This window comes from Castor canadensis, chromosome 9, assembly GCF_047511655.1.
Source record: "Castor canadensis chromosome 9, mCasCan1.hap1v2, whole genome shotgun sequence".
In the NCBI taxonomy this organism is placed as follows: Eukaryota; Metazoa; Chordata; class Mammalia; order Rodentia; family Castoridae; genus Castor; species Castor canadensis.
Window position 1 is genome coordinate 31,321,408 of NC_133394.1, and position 26,082 is coordinate 31,347,489.

The 26,082-nt window shown below is 34.6% G+C and overlaps 1 protein-coding gene across 5 annotated transcripts in view; it reads left to right on the forward strand.

Moving 5' to 3' along the window:
- Rap1gds1 (Rap1 GTPase-GDP dissociation stimulator 1) overlaps positions 1–26,082 on the forward strand; it is a 126,222-nt gene that overhangs the window by 35,847 nt on the left and 64,293 nt on the right. For 4 of the 5 annotated variants that reach the window (XM_020185421.2, XM_020185420.2, XM_074041406.1 and 1 more), the window contains exons 3-4: positions 19,420–19,542; positions 24,703–24,828. In XM_020185421.2, the coding sequence (XP_020041010.1) occupies positions 19,420–19,542; positions 24,703–24,828 (249 nt within the window). Of the gene's footprint in view, positions 1–19,419; positions 19,601–24,702; positions 24,829–26,082 lie in introns of those variants that run through there. The other variant, XM_020185423.2, reaches the window with a different exon arrangement.

Below are 26,082 nucleotides of genomic sequence, written 5' to 3' on the forward strand. Positions count from 1 at the left end.
TTTGATTGGATAACTGAGACCATTAATATTCAGTGTTGTTATTTAAAGGTATGTAGCAATTGTGTCATTTTATTTTTTTTTGTAATGTTTCATTCTTCCTTAGTTTTCATTTGCTTACTTATGCATATAGTGAGATTTCTTCTTTTCCGTATTTTCTTTTTTTTTCCTTTATTCATTTATTCGTATGTGCATACATTGTTTGGGCCATTCCTCTATGCTACCCCCAGCCCTCTCCCTCTCCCCCTTCTTTTCTGTATTCTCATGTTTGCATTTATATTCTGCTTTTGTGTGTAGTATTCGTTTAAGTATCTTCTGCAGTGTCCATGAATTCCTTTAGTTTTTCGTTATCATGAAGTTTTTATTTCTCCTTCAATTATGAAGGATGGTTTTGCTGGATATATTAATCTAGGTTAGCAACTGTTTTATTTCTTTTAGGACTTGAAATACATCATTTCATGCCCTCCTTTCTTTTAGAGTTTCTGTTAAGAAATCTGTTATTCTGATAGGTTTGCCTTTATATGTGAGTTGGCACTTAATCTCTTGCAACTTTGCATATTCTTTCCTTGTTCTGTATGCTTAAAGTTTTCAACTTTATTGGAGAGGTTCTTTTCTGGTCTTCTCTGTTTTATGTCCTAAAAGCCTCCCATATGTGGATGAACATCTCTTTCTTTAGATCTGCAAAATTTTCTACTATTATCTTATTAAACATATTTCTGTGCCTTTAGTTTGCACCTCTTCTTCTATGCCTGTGATTCCAATCCTTGGTCTTTTAATAGTGTGCCAGAGATCTTGCATACTTTTATTTCTTTCTGTGAATATTCTAACTCCTGTACTTTTTCCTCAAGCTCTGATACTGTCTTCAACCTCATTTAGTCTGTTGGCAGGATTTTCAACTGAGTTTTAAAATTTGGTTTATTGCACTTTCCATTTCCAGAATTTATTTATTTTTAGTGGTAATAAGGTTTTAACTCAGGGGCTTGTGCTTGGAAGGCAGGCACTTTTCCACTTGAATCATGTTTCCAGCTCATTTCCAGAATTTGAATTGGATTATTTTTCAGCAATTTTTTTGTCTTCATTGAATTTCTCTTTCATATCCTGTATTATCTTTATTTCATTGAGCTGCTTATTTGTATTCTCTTTTAATTTTCTCAGGTGCTTATATATGTTCCCTTTAATTTCATTGATCATTCTTAAAATAATTCTTTGGAATTACATGTTTGGGATTTCCACTGCTTCACTTTCATTAGTGTCTATTACTGTGGGGTTGTTGACATTTGGAGGTGTCACATTGCCTTACTTTTTCATATTACTTGTGTTTCTGCATTGCAGTTTGCATATCTGTCAGGTTGGCTGTCTTTCTCAGTACCATTCAGAGGAGAGGAAATAGAAATAGCAATAACAACACGATTCATAAGCAATCCTGGTATTTCTGTGGTCGCAGACAATTGTAAACATCAACTCCTCCTTTGTAAAGAAAATAACTAAAATACTTACAGGCCAATCTAGAAGTTAAAAAAAAAAGGTATAGGCAATAAGTATTAAAAAGAAGGAGGAATTGGGGTATAAAATGGGAAGAGACAAGATATGGAGGAGTGAGAGAAGTACATGCTGTGAAGTTAGTAGAAATGTGAGAGAACAAAGTAGAGTATTTACAGAGAAAGATAAAATAGGAAAGATGATATGGAGAGAATAATAGTAATGAGTGCAAAAAAGAGGGAGTAAAAGAAGCTGAACAATAAAGCAAGAAAGACAAGAAAAAATATCAAAAAGAAACAAAAACCTCAAAAGGACAAAGTTTAAATCAGTCAGTATATTCATCAGTTTTGGCTGCCTCTCTCCCCCTCCTCCTTAGCAGTTAATCTTTTTGAAGGGTGAGCTGGTTAGGCCAGTATGGTTGTCTGGTATGAGGATTTAGCTCAGTGGCAGAGAAGCTGCCCAAACCTGTAAAGCCCTGAGCCAGAGCCACAGCACAGAGAAGGAGACTTGAAATGCTGTTTCAGGTTCCCACTCTGGTCCCAGAGGCTGGACTTCTACCTCTCAATTCACTGCAGGCTCACTCCCTACAGCCATGGACTTTGATTTCACTCCCCACTCAACTGGTGGTATCTCTGCTCTGTCAGGCCCCTGCCAATTCACCAGCTTTTCTTCTTTGGACCCACATGGTTCCCATGTCAGTGTCTTAGTGCTGGACTTAGCTTTGCTTACGCTCCTGGCACTCACCACTTAAGTTTACACTGATCTTTCTAACTGACTTTCCATTCATGGCTAAGATACACCTGAGCCTAGCAGAAGATCTGCATTGTCTGTCAGGGGTCTATATTTTGACGCTCATGATTTCTGTATGGTCCCCATACCATGCTGGCTCCTGACTCTGGGTCTCCCTGTACCTGTTAGCATGGGGCTTTGCTGGTATAATCAGATCTACTCTGCTGCCAGTACTGGTTTACCTCAGCTTTTCTGAAGGTTGTTTGGTGTGAAAATAACTGTTCACTCTGGTGTCTGGGGAAAGATCTCTTGGGGATGTTATTCAGTGCCATTTTGCTCCACCTCCCCCCCCCACACATGCACTACCCTTAGTGATTTTTATGTTTTTATTTATATTGTGCTTTTTTTTTTTTTTTTGGTGGCACTGGAGTTTGAATCAGGGCCTCATGCTTGCTAGGCAGATGCTCTATCACTTGAGCCATTGCACCAGACCTGTATTCTTCACTTTCTGAACTCACATTAAAATATATCGTTGGTTAGTTCTCCTGGGTTTTGTAGTCAGAATATTCAGAAAGTGATACTTTGGTTTCCTTTTTCCCCTATAACTAAAGTTGACTTACTGTGTTGGTTTGAACTTCCATCAAAATAGTAAGTAGCAATGATACAGTTACTGTCATTCTTTAGTTTCTGATATTAAAGGCAACCCTTCTCATGCTACCTCATTAAATACAACACCTCCTGATTCTATGTAAAAGTACTTTTTCATTTAAAAAGTAGTTGTAGTTAAAGAATGATTTTAAGAATCAGAGTTTTAAACTGTAAATCCCTAGGTAAACCAATTAATATTAAAAATAGCAAATATCTGTTATGATGTTTATTATAAAGCTGATAAAAACTATTTGCAGAGAACATTAATAGTAGTGAAGCTTTTTCTTAGTTGAAAATATATCATTTGTACTAAATGTCCAGTATGACAATTAGTAAGGTTCAGTATAATTTATATTGTCTTTTATGTATTGAGGAACAAATATTTATCTAAGTTAGTAAATAAAGAATACTTAATAATATGAAAGCCAGATACCATTGCCTCACACCTGTAATCCTAGCTATTTGGAAGGCTAAGATTGGGAAGATCCTGGTTCCAGGCTAGTCCCTGCAAAAAAAGTTTGCAAGACCCTATCTCAGTGGAAAAAAGCTGAGCTGGTGGTGCATGCCTATGATACCAGTGACAGTGGGAAGTTTAAAAATAGGAGGATTGTGAACCAAGCCTGCCCAGGCAAAACACAAGACCCCATCTCCAAAATAACCTGAACCAAAAGGGCTGGAAGCATAGTTCAAGTGGTAGAGCTCCTGCCTAGCAAACTTGAAGCCCTGAGTTAAATGCAGTACAACCACCCCAAAATTTTTTTAAAAAATGAATGTCTATATTGGAAGAAATGATTTTTTTTGGAGGAGGGGGCAGGTACTGGGGTTTGAACTCAGGGCCTCACACTTGCGAGGCAGGTGCTCTACCACTTGAGCTACTCCTCCAGCCCAAGAAATGATTTTTAAATGGTCTGATAAGCATGGGAAATTTTCCTAAATAGTAAAGTATAGCCCAGAAAGCTTTCAAAAGTACATTCAATATAGCATTACTTTTACTACCAGAAATTTTTTTTTTTTACAATTACAAAGTCATATATCAGCCTATAATGTAAGTACATCTGTACCTATAAATTTTGGTATTCATTAATTTATTACTCAGTGCTGAAAATGTGAGCTTAATTGCTTATAATTTTTCTTACTATATAAACTGTAGTTTTACACAAATTTGCATAATGAATTTTAATGTGAATTTTGGTATTTCAAGATTTAATAATATATGAATAGAAAATCTTTTGTAAATTAGTACAGAATTATTTTAATACTTAAAGACTGTTTTTAAAACTTCTAACATTTGCCCTTAGAGGGAAAGAGAACACATCTAGCCAAAAAAGTAGGCAATTAAAGTAAATCACTCACATTGGGAAGAATTTTGTATGATTGTTAATTCAAACAAAACTATAATTTATTCTCTGTGTCAAAAACTAGAAGAGATGTCATAGAGTATGTTTTATTTTAATGAATAAAAGCAAAGTTGCTTCATATTTCTTCGTAATTAATCACATTTTCTCGAGCTGTGAATGTATGTGAATATTATGACCAGTTGTAACATTACTGAAATGGGGAAAATAATGGAAACATTAAAGAAAAAATAGAGAGTAAGAAATTAGCTTTTTGCTTGAAGTTCTCAAGGTAAGACAAGGCTAGCCGAGAAATGGAAAAAGTTTCCAAATTAAGAGAGTTTGCAGAAACACACCATTTTGATTCTAGTGGAAGGAATATGTAAGTAAGAAATAATCTTCTTACCTGAATAGAAGATATATTATTTTTTACTTCATGTACAATAAGATCTTGATGAAAAGTGCTAAGACCAAAAGTATTACATTCTTTATAGTCAACTAGGTATGGTTCTGGTCATTTGGCTCTCATAAATCGTTCATAATTAAATATGAATAATGCACATTTTTAAGAAAGGTAGGGTTTGAGTAAAATAAAAATGTAAAATTTTAAGCATAATATTCTAGGATAATATTAATATACTGAGTAATATACAGAGGATCTTTATTTAGATTTCTTCTTAAAACAACAGTATTTAGTGTCCTCTGTCAGATACATTGAACTTTGACCTTTGGGCTTGATTACTACCACTTGAAAAACAGTGTATTATATAATTCTTTGAGACTTTAGAATGTTAACTTGTTTGGGTACAGTGAAAAGTCTATTTTTTTAACTTACTGTATTATGGGCTTTTGGGGAAGTGGTAGAGAATAGTACCAAAATGCCATGATCCTACACATCAATTATTCATGTCTAGAATAAAAAGAAGTCCAGTTACTAAATGTAGGTGTGCCTGTCAGAATATTTGGTGAGTGTTCAAATACAGCTCTTCATATTTGCTGTAGCTAAATGTTAATTACCTAGCTTAAAGTTTGCCTTGGAACATTTTGTATAGTAATATCATGCTTTGATTTTGTGAAGATTCAGATAAACATTTCTCTACTCTCAGGACACATTTATTCAACACCTAGTATTTATTTAGAGTGTGCCAACATTGTGCTATGTCCAAAAAAAGACAGAAACTCATTTTTTTGTGGTGGAAACTGATAGATAAATATATAATTATAATTTATCATAAGAAATTCTGTAAGAAAGGTGTGTTCAGTGTCTGGTGAGAGTTACATATATTTGCTGACCTTAAAGTGAAAAATAGCTGTGTCCAATCAAAAGAGTATTCCTCTTTTGATGAAACAATGAAAGTAGTACTGACTCCAGTACTTTCAACTCTTCTGTCTCCAAGTCATTTTGTAAGAAAAAAAAATTGTCTTAGTTATTTTTGTATCACATAGAATGAACTAATTTATACTGCCTCGTAAATGTGAATGACTCCAGTACTACGCATGCTGATGCTGGCTTACGACCACTTTTTGAATATTATGGTTCTAGAGCTGTGCTGTTTAATCCAGTAGTCTCTGAGCCACATGGGGTTATGTGAACTAGAAAGGGAAGCTAGTTGAAGTTGAAATGAGCTGTGATTTCAATGACTTAGTTCTGAAAAAAAGACTGTGGAAGGACTTCATTTTTATATTGAATACATATTAGAGTGATATTTTATTTACAAATGAAATATCAATGAAACTTAGTTGGCTGCTAGAAATTTTAAAGTTACAAATGGTAGACAGCTTTTGAGCTTTTTGTGTGCATAAAATTATTTGAAGATGTTGTAAAAGTACAGATACAAGGACCCTGTTTGCAGAGACTCTGATTCGTAGGTTCAGGGTGGGGCCTAAGAGTCTGGGTTTCTAATAAGCTTCAGAGGATGCACTTGTGCTGATCTGTGGATCACACTTTCAGTCACAAGGTTCAAATATAGACAGTATCCTTTCAGTCTCTGCCTAGGATGAGTACCAGTGTTCATACAGTCTGTTTTCTAATCTATAAATAAGGTAATTGTCATACTGTCTGGAGGGATATAAATATAAGCATTGTACTATGGCTCTGAAGAAAAAATTATGGAATTTTGCCCAACCATAAGTATATTTTCAAATGAGCATATGTATTGTTATCTCTTATAAACAAAGGGAAAGAAAAACAAAAACAATAGTTTGTAACATGGGAAAGTAAGTCTTAGCTTGTCATTTCAAGACAACAGAATTTAATTAGATATCTAAAAAAGGAGAGGAAGAATATTGTATGAAAAAACATTGTGTATGACATGGAAAGAGACACACTTTATGTAAAGCAGCTACATTTTTCCTAGATATTTTCCCTCATTTCTGTATTACTAAACACAAAGCCAGCAATGATGAAACTGGAATGGAGAGAAAAAGAAAGCCCAAAATCCATGGCCAGAGGAAGACAAATAGTAACAGAAAGCAATGAGGAGATAGATGATTTTGCTCAGGTTTGGGGAATACAGTTTATAGTGTCTTCTACTAGGATATTTATAGACTTGTTTAGGTCACTCTCCTCAGGTAGTTGAAGGTATTTTCATTATAGTATCATATAAATTTACAGTTTGAAAATGCCTCCTCACCTAGCTTCCAACTGGTAGTCCTTTAGCAAATAGTTACTCAGCCTTTATGAAAAGCTTCATTCTTTATGATGGGTTCTATGTCAGCTTTTGACATCCTTTTGACTACAAAAAACACTTTTAAATGTTGATCCCTAATCTTTCATGCAGTTTTCTTCATTGGTGTTATTTCTAGCCCCTGGATAAATGTACAGTGCACTTGCTTTCTCCCTAACAAAACTTCTGTATTTGAAGGTAGCTATCATATCCCTTCTTTTCTTAGTTGGCCCTTGTATGATGACAAAGAGACACTGAGGTGTTGTTATAAAATGATAGCACAAAGGTTGGCATTGTAACTTCCTAATATTTCTGTTGTATGTAAATTGAAAGGGCTGAAATGATCCCCTTCTCTTGGAGCAGTGGTACATTAGTTTTGCCAGAGAACTAGAACCAATAGAATATGTGCATATAAATGGAGAGAAATTATTTTGAGGAATTGAGGCATATAATTATGGGGGCTGGCAAATCCAAATCTGCACAGTGGGCCAGTAGGCTGGACACCCAAGACAGGGCTCATGTTATAGTTTAAGTCTGAAGGCTGCTAACAGAATTCCTTTTTGTTGGGGCATTGCTAGTCTTCTATGTAAGTCTTCAGCTGATTGGATGTGGCCCAGCGACACTATGGAGAACAGATCTGTTTTACTCATAACTCACTGTATTAAATGTTAATAGCATCTAAAACCACCATTTCGAAAATGTCCAGAATAATGTTTGACCAAATACCTGACTGCTGTGGCTCTGCCAAATTGACACAAAATTAGCCACAAGAGGAATATATATGTCTGTTGAAATATCAAATTGGATTGTTTAACACAATAGGTATGTTTTGGGATAACTGCTAGTATGGAATGTCATTAAAATTAGAATTTTATACATAAGAATCTATAGTTTTTACTGAGAGTTTTTCATGCCCTGCTTTTAAAATATTTATTATAGTAAGTTCCAAAACGAGGCTCTAACAGACAGATTAATGTTTTAAAATAGGAATATATGGATTCAAAGTCTAGATTTTAGGACATATTGTTCTGTTAGGTGAATTTATTTTAGGTGCTTATTGTCTTTTTCTTTCCATAGTTGAGTGCTACATGTTTTTTCTCTTCATTGTACCAAAGGAGCAAACAGTGTTTTCATTTGGCTCATAATAACTTAGTTACGGATTGATCATCTTTCTTTTTGATGTGTGCATGTGGGAGGAAGAGTATAAAGGCAAGGTAATTTTCTATAATGATTTCTGAAGAGTTTAAGAACATTTTTGCATATGTTTGCTTTTGAAAAATATAAGACCTGATTAGCCTAATGCAAAGTGAAAAGTTTAGTCCTTGTATGAGCTAATGATTGATCATTTCATAAAACTTCTATTCTTGACTTCAAAATTCTTGATGAGATAATTCCTAAAATATAAGGCAATCAGTCTCTTTATAAACTCAATCCTGTTTTCTGTTAGAAGTAATTTCAACTCCTACAACATCAATAAGCATCTCATTTGCAAGGGTGTGGCTCAAGTGGTGAAGCACTTGCCTAACAAGTTCAAGGCATTGAGTTCAATCCTCAGTATTGCCAAAGAACAACAACAACAACAACAAAACTCATTTGCTTCATCTTCCTAACTCCCGGTTTATACATTCCTCTATTCAAGCTTATGTTAGTATATGTGTATACCATTTTTCATTTCTTTAGTCATAAATTCTGTAAGGGCAGCGATGCAGGTCTCTTCACCTATGGGTACTACCGTGCATTAGTTGGTAATTGCCCTACAGAGCTTAGGGTCTAGATAGATAAGTAATAAATAAGTTTTACTATAGTATACTGTATTACTAATAAGGTTGATTGCAAAGTGTTGTAGAAACAGAGCTGGATTCAGCTCACATTGCAAGAGTTTTCCAAGAGTCACAGAGGGAATGACATTTCACCAGGGTCTTGATCAATAAGTATTGTGTAGGTATACTCTTGTCCTTCTCTTTCTACCTGGCATTTCTTCAAATCTTGGACAATGCCAACCATCTTCCTTTTACAGCTTCTCAATATTGGTAGCATTCAGGTGCTGGCAAAAAAATTTACCTAGTGCTATACAATGTTGCTATTAAAAATTTAGGATCTCTAGCTTCAGCCAGTGTATTGTCAGACTTTGTACCACTGTAACAAAATACCCAACATAAACAACTAAGATAGGAAAGACATATTTTGGCTCACAGTTTCAGAGATTTCAATCCAAGTCCTTGGCTCAATTGACTGAGCCCATAGTGAGATGGACTATCATGGCAGCAGAAGCACGCTTCATAGGATGCTCAGCTCGTGGTGTACAGGAAGTGGAGAAAGAGTGCCTTTTGTAGCTAACTTTCGTCTTTTCCCTTTTTATTTCATCTGGGCCCCCAGTCGATAGGATGGTGCCACCCACATTTAGGACAGATCTTTCCTCTTTAGTTAATCCTCTGGAAACACCCTTGCAGACATATCTAGAGGTGTCTTTTACTAATCTCCTGGGTGCTTTTCAATCCAATCAAGTAGACAATCAAGGTTAACCATCACAAGTCCATGCCTCTTGTCAACTTCACAACCAAACACTTCTCCTTAAACCATAGCAATTCCACTGTAGGCCTCCAAAGGGCTTGTGATCATCTCATAATGCAAAATGCATTTATTCCTTCTCCACAAATCCTCAGTCTTAACAATTCCAGCATTGTTCAAAAGTCCAAATTCAGAATATCTTCTGCAACTCGAGCCCAATTCTTAACTTTGAGATACTGTAAAATAAAGAACAAGGTACATACTCCAATATACAATGGCACAGAGTAAGCGTTTCTATTCAGAAAGGGAGGAATAGGGGCACAGAAAGGAGGGATGGGTCCAAAGCAAGACCAAAATCTAGCAGGGCAAGCATTAAGTTCTATAGCTCAGCATCCAACATCAATACCATTTAGTAGCTGTTGTGAACTCCAGTGGTTTGGGCAACCTTATCTGAAGCCTGTGGCCTTGCCACATGCAGCCAGCCCATATGAGTTCTCTCGTGAGCTGGTTCCACTTACTGCCTGTTTCTTTCTTTTACAGATTTTTTCATGTTCCTGGCATCTAACCTCCTAGGGTCTCCCTTGCATCTTCAGCTTCTCTCTCAGTGCTTCAGGCATTATCCTCTCATGGGATCCCTACAGGGAATCTGACCCTGCCCTCCCAGATTCTCCTTTGAAACCTGGGTTTTAGTTTCCATGCCCCTGCAACTCTTGCATTCTGTGTGTGTGCATAGCTGCATCACATGGTTGATGCCAGGGATGATACCAACTCAGACAGTGGCTGGGCCCACTTGGACCACAGTCTTTTAGTGACTGGGTGGCTGAGCAAATCCTGGGGAAACAACGCCCTAGGTGGTGCTCTATTCTCAAAGTAAAATCTTTTAAATGAGTTTACATATTTAGACCTTTGAGGGGTTAAAGATGGTTGTTGGGTCTCTGATTCTTGAGATGACCTCAAGGGATCTTATTGTCTAGATGGAAAATATTTAATTTCTGGGGGGAGAGAGGGAATGGGCGGGGTGGGGCAGGGGGGAGAAATGACCCAAACAATGTATGCACATGTGAATAAATGAAGAAAAAAGAAAATAGGTGGCAGGCCATATTTGGCCCTCAGGTCATAGTTTTCCAACCCTGCTATATAGAAGGGGACAGCCAGACCTTAGATCTAAATTCCAGAGCTGCCACTTACCAAATATCTGGACTTGGATATGCCCCTCTACAAAAGATGACCATTATGCCTTTTTTATTGATTATGAGATTAGAAAATGTAAAAATGCCCAATAAATAACAGGTATTCAAAAAAATATTTAATTTCTTTTTAATGGCACTAATCTTTTTAGCAACCACATGTTCCTTGACCCCAAAATGTGCTCCTTTTCTGACCAAACTTCATGGGTAGTTTTTTAATTTTGTTTCTCAAATCTTTCTGCTCTGCTTTTTGCTCCCAATTCTCACCATAAACCTGGCTGAAAGCAGACAACAGTAATCTTGCCACAGCATGATTGCTGGGCTTGCATTGAGATATTCTCTGCCAGATTAATTAGTCCATTACTTTTAAATTCTGCTTTACTCAATGTTTTAGGGCATGGACAAAATGTAGACGAAGTTATTTGCCAGAATGTAACACACCTAGCCTCTAGTTCAAGTCCCATTTGGGTCCTTGTTCCCACCTGAAACTCACGAGCACAGCATTTACTGTCTGCACTCCACCAGATTTGTCCATTAAGCTCAGTTTATACATCATTTTAGGGGTTTTCTAGCCTGAATCTCCAAAGAAAAGCCCACATCTCCAAATGCTTCCAAATTCCTCCCACACCCAATTCCAAAGGCTTCTGAACCATATTGCCTGGTAAACTCACAGCATTGACCCACTTCTCTAATATCAATTCTCTGTTAGTCAAAGATCAGTGGAAATTAGGCCATTTATTAAATTCAGAGAGTGAGAAGCCATGTTACTAAGCACTTTGTGTGTTCATGATGGTAGCAAGAATTGGATGGGAGAGAAACCGTTACTGAAACACTGAAACGCAACCGTTAGTGATTTTGAGGGTGTCAGTACTAGTTACGAGAATGGGACAAGTGTAATGTCACTCTATGGAAGACGTTGAAAAGAGAGAAACCGTGAAGCCAGAAGACAAACTACCTCAGATATTTTAGAGCTATGAAAGTACAACTCAAGCTCCAAGCCCAGGGTCTTGTAATAGAAAGTAAACAGAATTTAGGAATTCTGCTTGAAGTCTTCCAAAGAAGAGATCTAGCTAAAAGTGAAAGGGAGAAGGTAGAGTGTGGGAGTTTCTAGATTTTACTTACAGTCCTTAAGAAATCCATAGAGTCACAGTAAATTGTTTAAAACTAGGTCTGAAGGAATAATTAAATCTAATACATGTACTCTTACTCCCTTTCGTAGGTAGATTATGGTAACTTGAAGTATGTTTCTCTTTTCAGTTAAGTACTGATGGATTTTGCTTTTAGCCAAAATATATTGAGAAGAGTTGTTTTATTCTCTCCTCTCAGAATGATATGAAGCAGTTATAGTACTAAATATATATTATATAGAATTGTTAGCATAATGCCACTTGGTTCTTTAGGTGAATTCTTGATGTTTTTAAACAAAAGTAAAAAAAAAAATTCTCTTAAACTCTCTCATTGACTTAATGCAGTAACAATCATGATTTCACCTGATTCTTAAATATTACTTTTCTTGAGTTTTGATATTCCTTCCATTGATTGCTCAGAGTAAAATTTATTGTTCCCTCTTCCAAATATATGCTTTTTAAAATACTGTATTGCCTCAAGATATCCTAGAATATATCTTATCTATTTTCCCTAATTGATTAAAAACCTCTACTAAGAGATTACATAAAATTATTGATTCATTATCATTTCAACATTGTGTTACCTGTTTTGAAGTACCTTTTAACCTTTGAGAAGTTAACATCAAATCTGTTTTTGGTCAGTAATAACTTCTTTCTTGCTTCTCCATTCTCAATCCTTCTACTTGAAATTGTAATTTACTTCTGCAAAACCTTAGAAGCTTTTCAGCTTTATTTAAGCCAGCACGATTCTATTTAGGTTTGCTTTCTCTTTCTTTGATGTTTTTATAACAAAGCAAGAGTAAGCTAGTAGAGATCTTTATGACTTCTTTGTCTCTTTTATCCCCTGTCTCTGCATCATTTTCTTATTCTTTGCTAGTACTAAAGATTCCTTTCCTCTTGCCTTGTCTTTTCTTTGTTTCACACCCTTCCCCCTTTGGAGAGGCCATACAATTTCCTAGGCTATATACAGGATCTTTTAGACTTCAATTATGTAATAGAATAAATTCCTCTACTAGCATCTGTTATTTTATAAATAAAAAAATTCTAAAATTTGTATTTTATTTATGAAATATTGCAAACATATTATATAGAATTTAGGAAATATCAAAATCCAAGTGTTTTATTTTAGTTTACAAAATTTGAATCATACCATATAGCTTCCTTTAAAAAAATAGCATTTTGTACTCATGATGTTTATGCTTTTAAAATGTTTTTAATGATTACACATGTGCTTTTGGATAACTAGACCACAGTGGTAGTTATCTTTTGAACATCTCTTACATTTAAGATGATAAGTCTTATATTTGTTATGATTAAATTTATTCAGATTCAGCATCTTCATTTAGGATGATATGAACCATTCAACTCTTTTTCCTTTCGCCAAGGTCACAATCATGTTAATTTTAAGTGATTCCCTACCTTCTTCTCCTTTTCTGTGCATCATTTTGTTTGTTTTTTTTTCTGGAAAAGTGGAGTAAATCTTACCTCATTAACATATGGTTAATATGAAATACTATTTCCTTAAATGAATTCCTTGGATCATTCACATTTTTAGATGCTTGTTAAGATATTACTTATTTGAGAAACAGCATATATCCTGTAGGCTATAAACATAAGCACATTAAGGACTTCAAAGAACCTGAATTTGCCAGGTATGGTGGTTCACACCAGTAATCCGAGCTGTTTGTAAAAGGTGAAAGACGTATATGATCTGAAGAAAAACCATAGTATTAATCCCAACTATTTGGGAGGCTGAAGTAGTAGTCAGTCTGAGGCCAACTCAGACAAAAATTACAAAACCCTACCGATGAGAAAACTAAAACAGCAAAAAAGACTGGGGTATGACTCGTGGTAGAGTGCTTGCTAGAGGCTCTAATTTCAAACCTCCTCCTCCCTCCCCTCTCCCTACCACAAAAAAACCCCAAAATTTCTGCAGATGCCAAATCTCTTTAGCTTCATTTACTTCATATTTTCCCCCAGGGTATATGATAGTAGAATGGAGATGAATGTTTAACTGAAAATTGCTTCTTCACTGTGGGGTTTTTTTCCCCCCACATTCTCATTTTCTTAGTCTGAAATAAGGAAATCCACATCTCTACAGGGAACATGTCTTTAGTGTAATTACTTCCACCTTCTAGGTGAACAATTGTAGTTACAATACTCTGCTTTACCACAGTTCCTCTTGGTGTTTGCTTTCTCAGTAAATATCTTTTATTTTTCAACTAAGTAACTTTTAACTAAAAGTTAGCAACTGCCTTATGACCTAGTTAGTGCTAATTTTAAAGAAAAGAGTCAAACTAGCATTGCTTCCTGCTTATTCTAGATGACTTCCAAACACAACTTCCTCCACTCCCACCCTTATATTATCCCTGGATTTAAAATGACTGTGAGACTATCAAAATCATTTATTGTAATTTTATAAAATGAGCCTCACAACTTAATCTTTCAGTAAGGCCTGTTTCTGATGGTGAGTCATTACATAAATGCGTTTTTGTTCTGTTCTTTTTTCATGACTGCATACATCCTTTTCTTTCTTGTATTTCTGTTCCTCTCGTGTGTTTAAGATACTTATTGGGGGGGCGGGAAGAAAGGTTCTCAACATGAAAGAAATGACTAAAATGTTAGTCACTCACACCCCATACATACTTCATGTGCTTCCATTTTTCTCTTAGAAATACTGATTTCTCATTTGACAAGCTTTTACTTATACAAGGCATACTCCCCTCATGAGTTTTAAATCTGTTTTAAGCCTGCTTCACTTTATTTACACTGTTCTCTTTCATTTTAAATATGTGTCATATTCATCCTTTTCTTAGTTACCTTACCTTAGTTCTTAATTCTGTAAAAATGTGTTAAATAAGAATGTTTTTCCTGTAATAACTTGACAAATCTGGTTATGCTATTACCATCCTCTAATGACAGCTGTGGTAGGAAGAACCCTGAAGTAGGAATCAAAAAAATTGTGGTTTCTTCTTTTCTTTCTTTTTTTTTTTTTTTCAGGTTTCAAAAAATACTGCTTTATTTTTCTAAACTCGAATCCACTTTTCTTCCATTTCTTTTTTTTTTCAGTATTCATTTATTCATATGTGCATACATTGTTTGGGCCTCCTCTTGCTTGTCTTCTAATATAATCTTATCCTGTGATCTTCCTCGTAATATGAACATGCCTTATCACACCTATCTTACATGATTGTTTTTAAGACAAAGAGTGTGTTTGAAAATGCTTTTGATTTATAAGAAAATGCTCTCAATCTGAAGTTAAAATCCAGAATTTTATGGTAGTCATATATTATTTAAAAGGTTGGGTGGCTTTTGGTCAGATACCTTTGAATAAGTCAGTAAGAATTAGTTAAAATGATAGGGTGGGAGTAACATGTTAGAAAGGGAACATCATTTGCTGAAAGGAGAAATGAAATAGAATAGTTCAGGCTACTGTTAGTAATTTAGTGTAGCTAGAGAATAAGAAAGTCTAAGGAGGAGTATAGATATCTATGGAGAAGATGGGGATGTCCTGGAATGTTTAATTCAAAGCTACAAGAGCCACGTAAAGATTTAGGGAAGTGACAAAATTTGCATTTCCAGAAGTTTATTCTATGTGATTGTCAATGACAGATTAGGGGTAGGGAGACAGTTAAGGAGCCTGCTAAGGCTGCTGCATTTAATACAGGTCAGAACCAAGAGTTTAAGTTTCAGGAATGTAGAAGGGTATAGATGCAAAAGATACTAGTGAGATGGTAATCTGTGGAATCTGTGTTTTGATTAAACATGAGTGGTAGCCATTTACTAAGAAAAATTTATAATTTGGAGTTTCTGCCTTAGATGCATTCTTTACCATTCAGTAAGAGAGAGAGAGACTGAATTTCAGTTGTGACATGTTAAATTTGAGGTATTTGTGGTATCCAAATGCAATTTTATTTTTCTGGTGGGTAAAAGAAAAGATTAGAGACTTGTCTGTGTGGTAAAAAATCAAGCCTTAGTTTTCATCACATTTCCTAGCCATAGAGTCAGAGCTCTTTGCTGCAACCTACTTTTGAAATCTACCCCTTAAGAAATACACAGTTCCTTAAGAGACCCAGATACTTATGGTTCTTTGGGTCATACTATTGTCCTTTTAGTCAATTCCAAGTTAGAGTCCTCAATGAAAATTGTGTCTTCTGTACATAATCTGCTATAAAGACTCTTAAAATATGTAATATTAAGATGTCAGTTTGTAATTGACATGCTATGCTGTCAAAACAGAATAAAATTTGAAATATTTTTATTACACTACAGCTATGTTAACAGTCTATTCCAAAATAAATTTTGCCTAACAGAATCATAATAATAGCTGTTACTGTTTCCGTTTTTCTAACTGAGAGACTGTAAATTGGTTGTCAAATGTATTTCATAAGTTTATGAAGACTATGATATAATATAAATTCAGAACATTATGGTAGCATACTTTGAAACTCCCTCTTGGTATTTAACTGTAAAGCCAATTGTTTTAATGTATTTACTTGATAGCATTGCTGGGGGCTTTTTAGCCTCTTTAAAACCAACTCTTAGATAAGGGCAAAATAGTTTCTGCTGGGTATTGAGGGGGGGGAGCGGGAGGGGGTGGAGTGGGTGGTAAGGGAGGGGGTGGGAGCAGGGGGGAGAAATGAACCAAGCCTTGTATGCACATATGAATAATAAAAGAAAAATGAAAAAAAAAAAAACCAACTCTTAAATTATTTGAGTTCCTTCCCATCCCACTGTTCCCTCCCTCCTCCTGCACAGTCATCAGCCTTGAGGGGTTGCATGTATTGTGCTTTAACTTCACAGTCAGCATCATAGCTCACCTCTTCTTTCAAGTTTCTCTGGCCTGATTGCCCAGTTTTAAGTGTCATAGCTACGGGGCCTTATTGTCATCAGAAGGTCAGGGAGGTGTGGACATAGAGCTTCAGGGGCAGGATGAGCTCATGGAGGACTGCAAGTGCTGTTGTGATGGATAAGACTGCTTCAGTAGTGTCCACATATGTTACATTAGAATAATAATTGCCATTTATATGTGGGTCTTTCAAGATTCAAAGGCTGCTAGCTGCCTCTGATTTATAGGCATATTCAGACATTTTTATGACAGTACCTAAATGTGAAAGGGGAGGAAGGTGTTGAATTTATTCTTGCAAACATATAAAGGATTCTAGCCAAAATGTCAGTACTAATCTGGCTAAAGATAATGAAAAGTCTACCTTTTTTTTTTTTTAAAGGACTCCCTGTCATAGTGTGTATTTTTTGTTTTAAAAGTAATCTTTCATTTGGACCTATAAGCATCAACCTCTGACTACTTCTTTCTTTTTTTCACAAAATTCTCTCCATCTTTTTCTTGTTTTTAAAGTTTTAAATTTTTGTTTTGTTTTGTTTTTGGTTGCACTGGGGTTTGAACTCAGGGCCTCATGTTTGCTAGGCAGTTGCTTTTCCACTTGAGCCACTCCACCAGTCCTTAAACGTTTTCATTAGTATGTGATAGTTTCATTGTGACATTTCCATATATGCATATATTGTACCCTGGTTTGGTTCATCCCCTGCTTTAATCTCCATCTTCTTGAAATGACTTTAACAGGTTTCAGGTTCCACATTCATACATGTATAGAAAATACTTCAAACATATTCACCTTCCTTTACCTTCTTCATTTACCCTCCCTCTTCCACTGTTACCCTCCCCCTTACTGTGACCTGTTTAACATTTCTGTCCTTCATTGTTTAAGTGTCTGCTCATTGTTCAGTGGAGTTTGGCCTTCGTATTTTACCTGTACATATATTGTATTTTAGTCCGTCAAACCCCCTCTGTTTGTCTTCATTATCTTTTCCCCCTACCCTGTGTTGTTCTCAGGGTGGTTCATTGTGTCTTGTTCCTATACAGATGTGATGTATTTCACTATTATTCACTTTATTACTCTTTTCTTTTCCTCTTCCCTTAGTTTATACAAACCGTTCCACTTTTGGAACAATGTTCTTAATGCCCTTTTAAAAATCATTCAAAGATACTTACAAACACCTAAGAATATGTATTACTTCATAGGTAAATGTATTTCTTTTTGAATTGCCATAGAATGCAGTGCAGAAAGTATAAGTGAAATTAGGTTAAAACCCTGTAGTTACTCACTGGACTGTTTTTAGTGATATAGCAGTATTTTGTTTATGTTTTTATGACAAAGGAAAAAGGTAATTCCCAGATTTAAATTCTAAATCCACATGCTGTTCCCAAAGTCTTAATTCCTTTGCTATAGCTGTTCTCACTGTTCTTTGGATTGAAAGTCTCCTTAGAGTGCAAGAGTTTGCATTGTTTTACGCTTTTTTCCCTTTGCCCCTGACTTCAGCTGTAATATTGTCATTCTTTTAGTTGTAGTTAAAATGAGGCACACATGGGCGACTTGCAGTTAACTGCTCGCCTCCGCACACACAAAGACCTCAGCTTCACATCTCATCATGATTTTCTGCTTATGCCAGATTCTTGCTGTCATCCCAGCACCAGCAGATGGTAGGGCTGGACCCCTGGGGCAGTCTGACCCAGTGTTCTCAGGTTATATATTTTCAGATAACAGAGGTCAGAAAAGAAAGGATTTTAACATGGGCAAATTGAGTTTGGTATTTTTTGGTTTCTTGCTTAAAAAAAATTAATGGAGATTAGATACCAGATTTTTAAGTGATACCTTAAACACTTATATTTTTAGTTCAAGATACAAAATAAAAGCATACATTAGGAGTGTTCTGATTCTCTTACTCAGAATTCTAGGTACACAAGAGGTACATGAAGTAGTAGTTTTGAATTTCTGTGATTCTTTCCTATTCCTGTGTTTTTTAGGTGGTAATTCTAGTCCTCTTTTTAAGAAATTTGTTGGTCATTATTTACCAAATTAAATCCCACAACTTACTAATGGATTGGGACATGTAGTTTGAAAAACACTATACTTAATTAGTATAAACTATAAAGAAATACATTTTGTGGACTTTCTCAAATTATCCTGTTAAAATAATTTCCCTACCCTATTGATCATATCGACTGCCATTTACTTAACAAGAAATTTCATTGTTATAATCAGATAGTATGTTTATTTCCTTGAGTTTTCCTTTAGTTCTGTTATCATTCCAGATATTCCTCTTATTTTTTTGTTTTAATAGGTCATTCTTTCAATAGGAAAGAATTGAGGAGGGCAAGTTCACTGGGAAAGTTAGGGACTGCTTGAATTCAAATACTTTTGAATACTACAGTTTATTATTCCTCTTCTTCATTAATGGCAATTGAGTTATTTGTATGAAAAGTAGTGATCACATGGAACTGTATAATCTCATCTGTCACTCATTCATAAAGCTTTTGCTCATTATAATTGTCAGTTTTTAGTTGCTATAGCTTTATAGGGAACTATAGAGTTTATATAAAATAATATGCTATTATAACTAATTCAAAAAGAATATAGAAAAAAATTCTGAGTAACTAGGGTTGAAACTAATGTTGAAAGTTAGTTTTGTCACAAATAATATATTCAGAAAAATTCTTTTGTAGTCTGACCGTAGATAGACAAAATAATATTACAGTGTTTTTATAGCCTAAAACTTAAGATAAAAGCAGCTATATAAATAGCAGAAGGTAATTCTATATGAACATATATTTGATGTATACTGAAACAAATTTCTGTTTTTGGATAGCAAAAGTTCTTGAAAAAATTATTATAGATTAATTTGTTAGTGTTATCATTAAAGATTTTCTCTGTATTATTTCTTTCAGATATGGAAACAAGTGAAAAAATGCAAGGAAGTGGAGTACTTCAGTTGTTTGCAAGTCTGTTGACACCACAGTCTTCCTGTACAGCCAAAGTAGCTAACATCATAGCAGAAGTAGCCAAAAATGGTGAGGTTTTCCTCAAGAACTTTTCTGCTGGGAACATCTTCAGTTTTACACCTTACTTGTCAGTATGTTTTATTAATTTATGTTTTAATTTTCTTTGACCTTTTTCATGTAATTGTTTTAAATGACTATAGTGTTATAGTCATTTTATTCATACATTTCTCATTTGCTATTCAGTTCCTTCAGAGTAGAATTAAGGAAAGTGCTGCTGGTCTTGTGTCGCTTATTAGTAGTGTTACAGAATTCTAGAGCTTACCACTAAGTTACTTATCATTTTCACTGCAGAGCTTACCTTTTCAAATAGAGATGTTGGTTTGTGATATACCCAGAGAGACTCGCTAGGGTTTTTTCAGTCTTGTCTAGCCTTTTGACATTGGCAGCTGACATCAATATGATCAGAAATATGTGTTGTTTTCTGCACTCACTTTCATGGAAAACATCTGTTTCTTAAATTTTCATGTAAACGTACTTTGGAAAATAAAATGTGACAACATAGCTTAGATTATTTAACACTTAATTCATACTATTATGTATTATTTATATCCAGTGAGAGATGCTTTGGAAGAATTATAACAGGAACATTTGCACATAATTTTAATTCATTAAGTTTAAGAGAACACTGAATATTGAAAGCAGACTTTAAGCATAAGGCAAAGCCATAGTCAATGTAATCATTGTTGGTATGCCTCGATTTGTTAAAGTTTGGTATTATTTTTAGGACTTTTATTTTAACATGTCATGCATATTACGCTTTAAGGAGAAAAAAATTTAAAAATTTTGGCTTACTTTGTGTAAATCGCCATGCTAGGTGGCTTTATAAAGAACTGTTACATGTTGGTTTTGACCAGTAAAGCATTACATTCTTACCTACATTACCAGAAAAGAAAACTGCCATGAAATTTTTTCATTTATGTAAAGCTTATCACGATGCCTGTCAGGCTTCAGTTAGTTAAACCATTATTTGATTATTGTTAACTGAACACCTATTACTTGTATGTCATATCTAAGAAACATCTAATTTGAAAGTGGAACTACTGCAGACATTATGTGTTAACCTAAACCAATCCCTATCTGAATCTTCTTAGATACAAAGCTGCTGACTTTTAAGATAAGTAGTTCATTTTTAAGCTCTTTAAAGTCACAGAATAGATTTTGGAAAGTCAAGGTACAGATTCAGTTTTTATCTTAAAACCCCTTTTCTTAATAATGATCACAAATACCATAGCATTAATTTGGAAACTTTGCATACATTTTTATGAAATATATTGACATTTCCATATGGTCTTAATATCATTCTTATGATGCTTTGTCACAGATTCGTGACAACTACTACTAGAGGTTTCTTCTACTTATGCTCTGGTAGATAATAACTATATTCTGAAGACATAATAGAATTTTTAGTATTTATATTTTTAATCAAAGTCTAATAAAGGACATATGACTAACCTCTCCTAGTGAAAATAAATGGGATACATTTGGATGTTTATTGCTTAATAATAACACATTTTTTTAAATAATGACTACTTGAGAAAGTAGAGTAGAATTTTGAGGTTTTTTTTTTAAACAAATACATATCTTCAGAAATGCAGCCGTGTATTAATTGGCCTTATATTTATTCCTACTAGAAACTTGACATTGAAAAAAGATTGCATGAAACAGAAAAATGAGGTTGGAAATTAATTTATCTTTTCTGTGCACATTATATAACTAGGAAGGGGAAATAAGAGCATACACTTAAAAGATTCAGGTTAAATATAAAATTTTTAAAAATTAAATTTTTACATGCAGAAAGAATCTTCAAAAATTAACACATGGCTTGTGCTTACATTAAAAATTCAGGAGATTAGTGAGACATTCCATGGGTAAGTTTAATGTAGGATGTTAGCTATGACCCAAGTTACAGTAAGTGATTTTTTAGACCTTTTAAATAAAGCATTCCATTATGTAGTAGACTTAAGACTGATTGGAGCAATGGAGAAATAAGTAAGAGAGGAAGTACCTGGGAACATTGCTTTCTTTTCAGAATTGGACTCTCAAGGTATCTAATAGCAATAGTAGTACCAGTAATTTTCAGCTAGCTACTATTTTGTTCCTCCATTGTGCTAAGTATCATTAGCACATTATTTCACATTCTTACTCTAATTCATCTGTTTTTAACAAACCCTGTAGGTGAGTCTGATGAGTACAAAGTTTGAGAACCAAGTCTTGGTCTAAAGCCATACAGAATTATTAATCAAACTTTTCATAACAACAAAAGAGGATCTGGGGAGGGTTCCTTCAGAAACATGGAACTTTCTTGTTCTGTTTTGTGAATTTATTTAATTTTGTCCTCCACTCCATAACAAGTGTTTATTTTAGTGTCAAATATGTGTGTGTACTGAATAAATTTGAAACTCCAGAAAAGTGGACCAGGTGGTCACATAGCTTAAAGTATCCTTTGACACTTTAGTGTTGGAATCCTAATCCTTCACTTTGTAAGAATGATCATCATGTTATCTTTAAAAAAAGCGATGCAAAGTGTGAACAAAAAAAAAGTTTAGCATGATAACACCCACATGTAATCACTCCTGTTATCTTCATGCCTCAGTTTTTGTATTTCAAAGGATAACTATAAAAAGCTAAGAGGTTAATACAGAGAGAATTAGAGAATATTCAAACTCTGAATAATATATTAGTATTTAGTGTCACAAATGTTAAGATAGACATAATACTCATTTTTAATTGCTTTGTAAACTTTAGATTAAAAGAGTTTCAGAAAAGCATTGCATTCTGTCAGTAGCTGAAAGTGAGAAAAGTACACATAAATGTGGCATTTAAATATTTGGTAAGTAGATATGTAAAATTCATAAATCTCAATGTATATAAAAAGAAAAAATTTTGTAGTTTTCATTACAGTCTGTATTTATGATAGTAATCAATATGTAATTCAAGTAGATTTGGGAAAGTGAAAGCAAAAAAAGTAAAGAACTAACATTTTGGATTTAGAAGGAATGGAAGTTATCAATAAGCATTTAATGAATATTTCACTAAAGTCAAAGGTAAAAACTGCTAGTGGGAATCAAGTTAATGTTACTGAATTTTATTGACACTGAGGTAGAAAAATGCTTATTTTCTAAAACCTCAGAATTGGACTCCTACATTATACAAAAAAAAAAAATATCCAAAGAACAAAATGAGTTCTATGTTGTATGCTCACACATACATATATAAGTACTTGACAGTTTCTGCTTTTCATGGCCTGATCGTGTCCACTGACTTGGACTTCTCACTGTCGTACTATATGTGTCCTTTTTTCAGCCTCCCCGGTAGTACTCCCCAGTTCCCAAGAACTTCTCTGAGTTTTTCTTTAGTTCATCACTATTGCTCTCTTTAGCAGACCATCTGTTGAGCTGTTGACTGTCCCTACAATAGGCTGGATATGAGTCAGAAACCAGCCATGTGTGATTAGGTAGCAGGCTCATGTGGTGTGAACATTGTCGTATGTAATAGGAATCCTTGTGAACAAGGATGACTGTCACAGTCATTCAGAAGCCTCCCCAATATAATATATAATATTTAAACATGTTCTTGGTAAGATCCTTGTATAATTTTTGCATACATTAGCCTGAAGTATGGCTTTTAGAATTAGCTGAGCAGGGCTGCCACTTTTCAGTTAAAAAAGAGTTTCAGTGGCATTTTCTTTATTCAGAGACTGTGTTACCTTTATGTTGACTGAAAGCGAGGACTGTACTGAAAGTGAGGACTGCACTAGCTCTCTTCTATCTTTATGTGTTTCCAAGTAAAAAATGGTTCAGTACAGTTATTTGATACCATAATTTTCCTATAATTATTTACCCTCCATCATTTTAGGAAAACCTGTCACTCTCAATTGTAGAGTAAAGACTTTTGAGAAATTGGTGTCATATAGACAGTTACAACATAGGAGCAAAGAAAAATAGTAACTGATTGCTGTTTCCATTGCTTGAAGAATAGCACAAGCAAAGCAAAAGAATAAGATATAACACCAGGTTCTGTTTATGAAATGAGAATACAGACCATACCATTTGTAAATTTCTTAACAGGAGAGAAGTACTTCTGTGACTTGTAGCTATCTTAGTGGGGAAAGCAATTATTTTGGAGGTGACAGCTTACATGGCAACCCTACATATTGTGCTTCAGGTATTTTACAGTGACAGGAAAAAGAGGGAGGATTGTTTATGGGATACATGTGGAACAAAAACAAACTAAGGAATGGACCTCCTGGAAAGTGAGAATGAAAAAATAGTACTTTTTTAGTAGGACAAATTATTCCTTAAGGAATTAGCTCTTTGTTATTGAACTTTATTAACCATAATGTAATATCCTGATAGTAAATTGTGATGTCCAGAATGGCAGTTCTACTGTTGATTATTGGAGAACTTTCATTAATTACATCTTCATTATCTTTAAATTTTATCCATGAAGCCCTGTGGGGAAAAAGTCTGTAATTGTGACTGTAGTGATATCATTGGGCATCAGTAAATAGAGAATGGTATACTATAAAGATAAGGAAAAAATGAGTTTAACGAGAAGAAAGCTTAATGGTTGTTCTTTAGACCTATAAATGCAAGAGTATAGCAACAGGTATGAGTTGATCGCTAGCATGGATTTTAATAAAGAAGAGGAATGAAAGAGAGGAGTACATGGTTCTCCTAGGTCTTACCAATTTTGAAAGGCCTACTATTTATAATGATTCACTGGAAGATTTTTTAAAACCTTGTATTTTGGCTTTTTAGAGAACATATAGTGAAGATTAAGCAGTTTGATGGCTTAGCATGTAACTGTAGTACTTTAATCATCAGGCTCATACAAAGAACATTGCCAACATCACATTCTGCTGCCAAGCACATCCACTTACTCTTAAGAGGGTGGTGATAAATTACTTGTAATGAAGTTGATTAAAAATCCTTTGGGCTTATGGTAGAGACAATCAACCAAGAAAAATATGACCCTACTCATTTTTGTGTACTTATTTCATAATGTATTTTGTAGGGTTGTAACAGGGTAATTTTGAACAGAAATGTACTCTTCAAATAGCAAGCCCCCTTAAACATTATAATAGTAGCTACTTGTTTTATTAGGGGCACTGGTTTATGTCAATTATGACTGTTTCAATTTTTAATGAGATATGTCTCTTATTTCCAGAATTTATGCGAGTTCCATGTGTGGATGCCGGATTGATTTCACCACTGGTGCAGCTGCTAAATAGCAAAGACCAGGAAGTGCTGCTTCAAACGGGCAGGGCTCTAGGAAACATATGTTACGATAGCCGTAAGTGTTGAGATATCAGCAATACACTTGAAAGTTTTTAAGGATTATGATCTTCGGGTTAATTTCACTTTGGTGTTAGGACCAACTTCTCTAGGCTAAGACATTGACATGGGCCAGTATGGCTTACCTCTGCCTACTTAGCAGAACCAGTAGAAATTTGGATCATGTTCTCTTAACTAAGAATTTTCAGGGAATGAATTTTTTTCCTCTAGTATAACAAGAGATATTTTTCAAGTAAAATAAGTTTCTAAAAATTGAGGCTTTTAAATTTAGCAAAAGTATATGAAAAACTAGAGTTTGTTGAAGTACTATCTCTAAATGAGAATGCTTATGGACAGTTTTTAATGTTTTTAAGTCCATCCAAGTAAAATTTTAATTACTTGACATTCAATAAAACCATTCATGAAAACCACTTTCTTCTCCAATGCTAGATTGGCCCACTGCATTTGCATTGATTCCATTCCTATCTGTCATTATGTCATTGTCATTCTCACTGCCTTCTATAACATGCTGTTCTGGACAAAGAGAAAGCAAGAAACTTGGGTATGGGTTTATTGCAAATATGTTACAATCTCTACTTCTCCTTTCTTCATATAAACAAAATAGAGAAAAATCTTGTGAGTAAAGCTGGGTGTGGTGATACACGTCTATAATTCTAGCTCTTGGGAGGCTGAGGCATGACGGTCATGAACTCCAGGACATCCTGAACTACATAGTGAAACCCTGTCTCAAAAAGAAAAGAAAAAATCTTCAGTGTATTCAGTTTAGTTAGGCTTATCCTGATCTTCATGAGATTTCTTTTTTCAGAGCCCAAACCACATATTCATCATTCACCTTTAAAGCCTCCTTGAAATTTAATTGTATGTATATAACTAGAATAATTTTTAATGCTTATTTTCCTGTAGAGTCTATAACTCAAGTGAATTGTATTTTGTTATAGACACAAAATACATGGCCCTTTATATTAGGCAGTGCTTCAAAAAGTGATTTATGCCTATGAGTCAGATAGAAAGTAACAGAAATGCACATATTTGTGATAAAGGAGGGAAGAAACTATAGTTATCAGTTATAACTGTTCTCAGCAATAGTGGTGGCACTAGCCTCGTTTATTCTCCTGTGTGAATTACTTAAAACCTTTTGGTAACATATGTAATGAAAGCCTAAGTTTGAAATATCAGTAACATGTAGGGACCTGGATGTCTTAATGTGACTTTAACTTACAATTTCCAGTTTCCTTCTTGCCTACAAATTTTC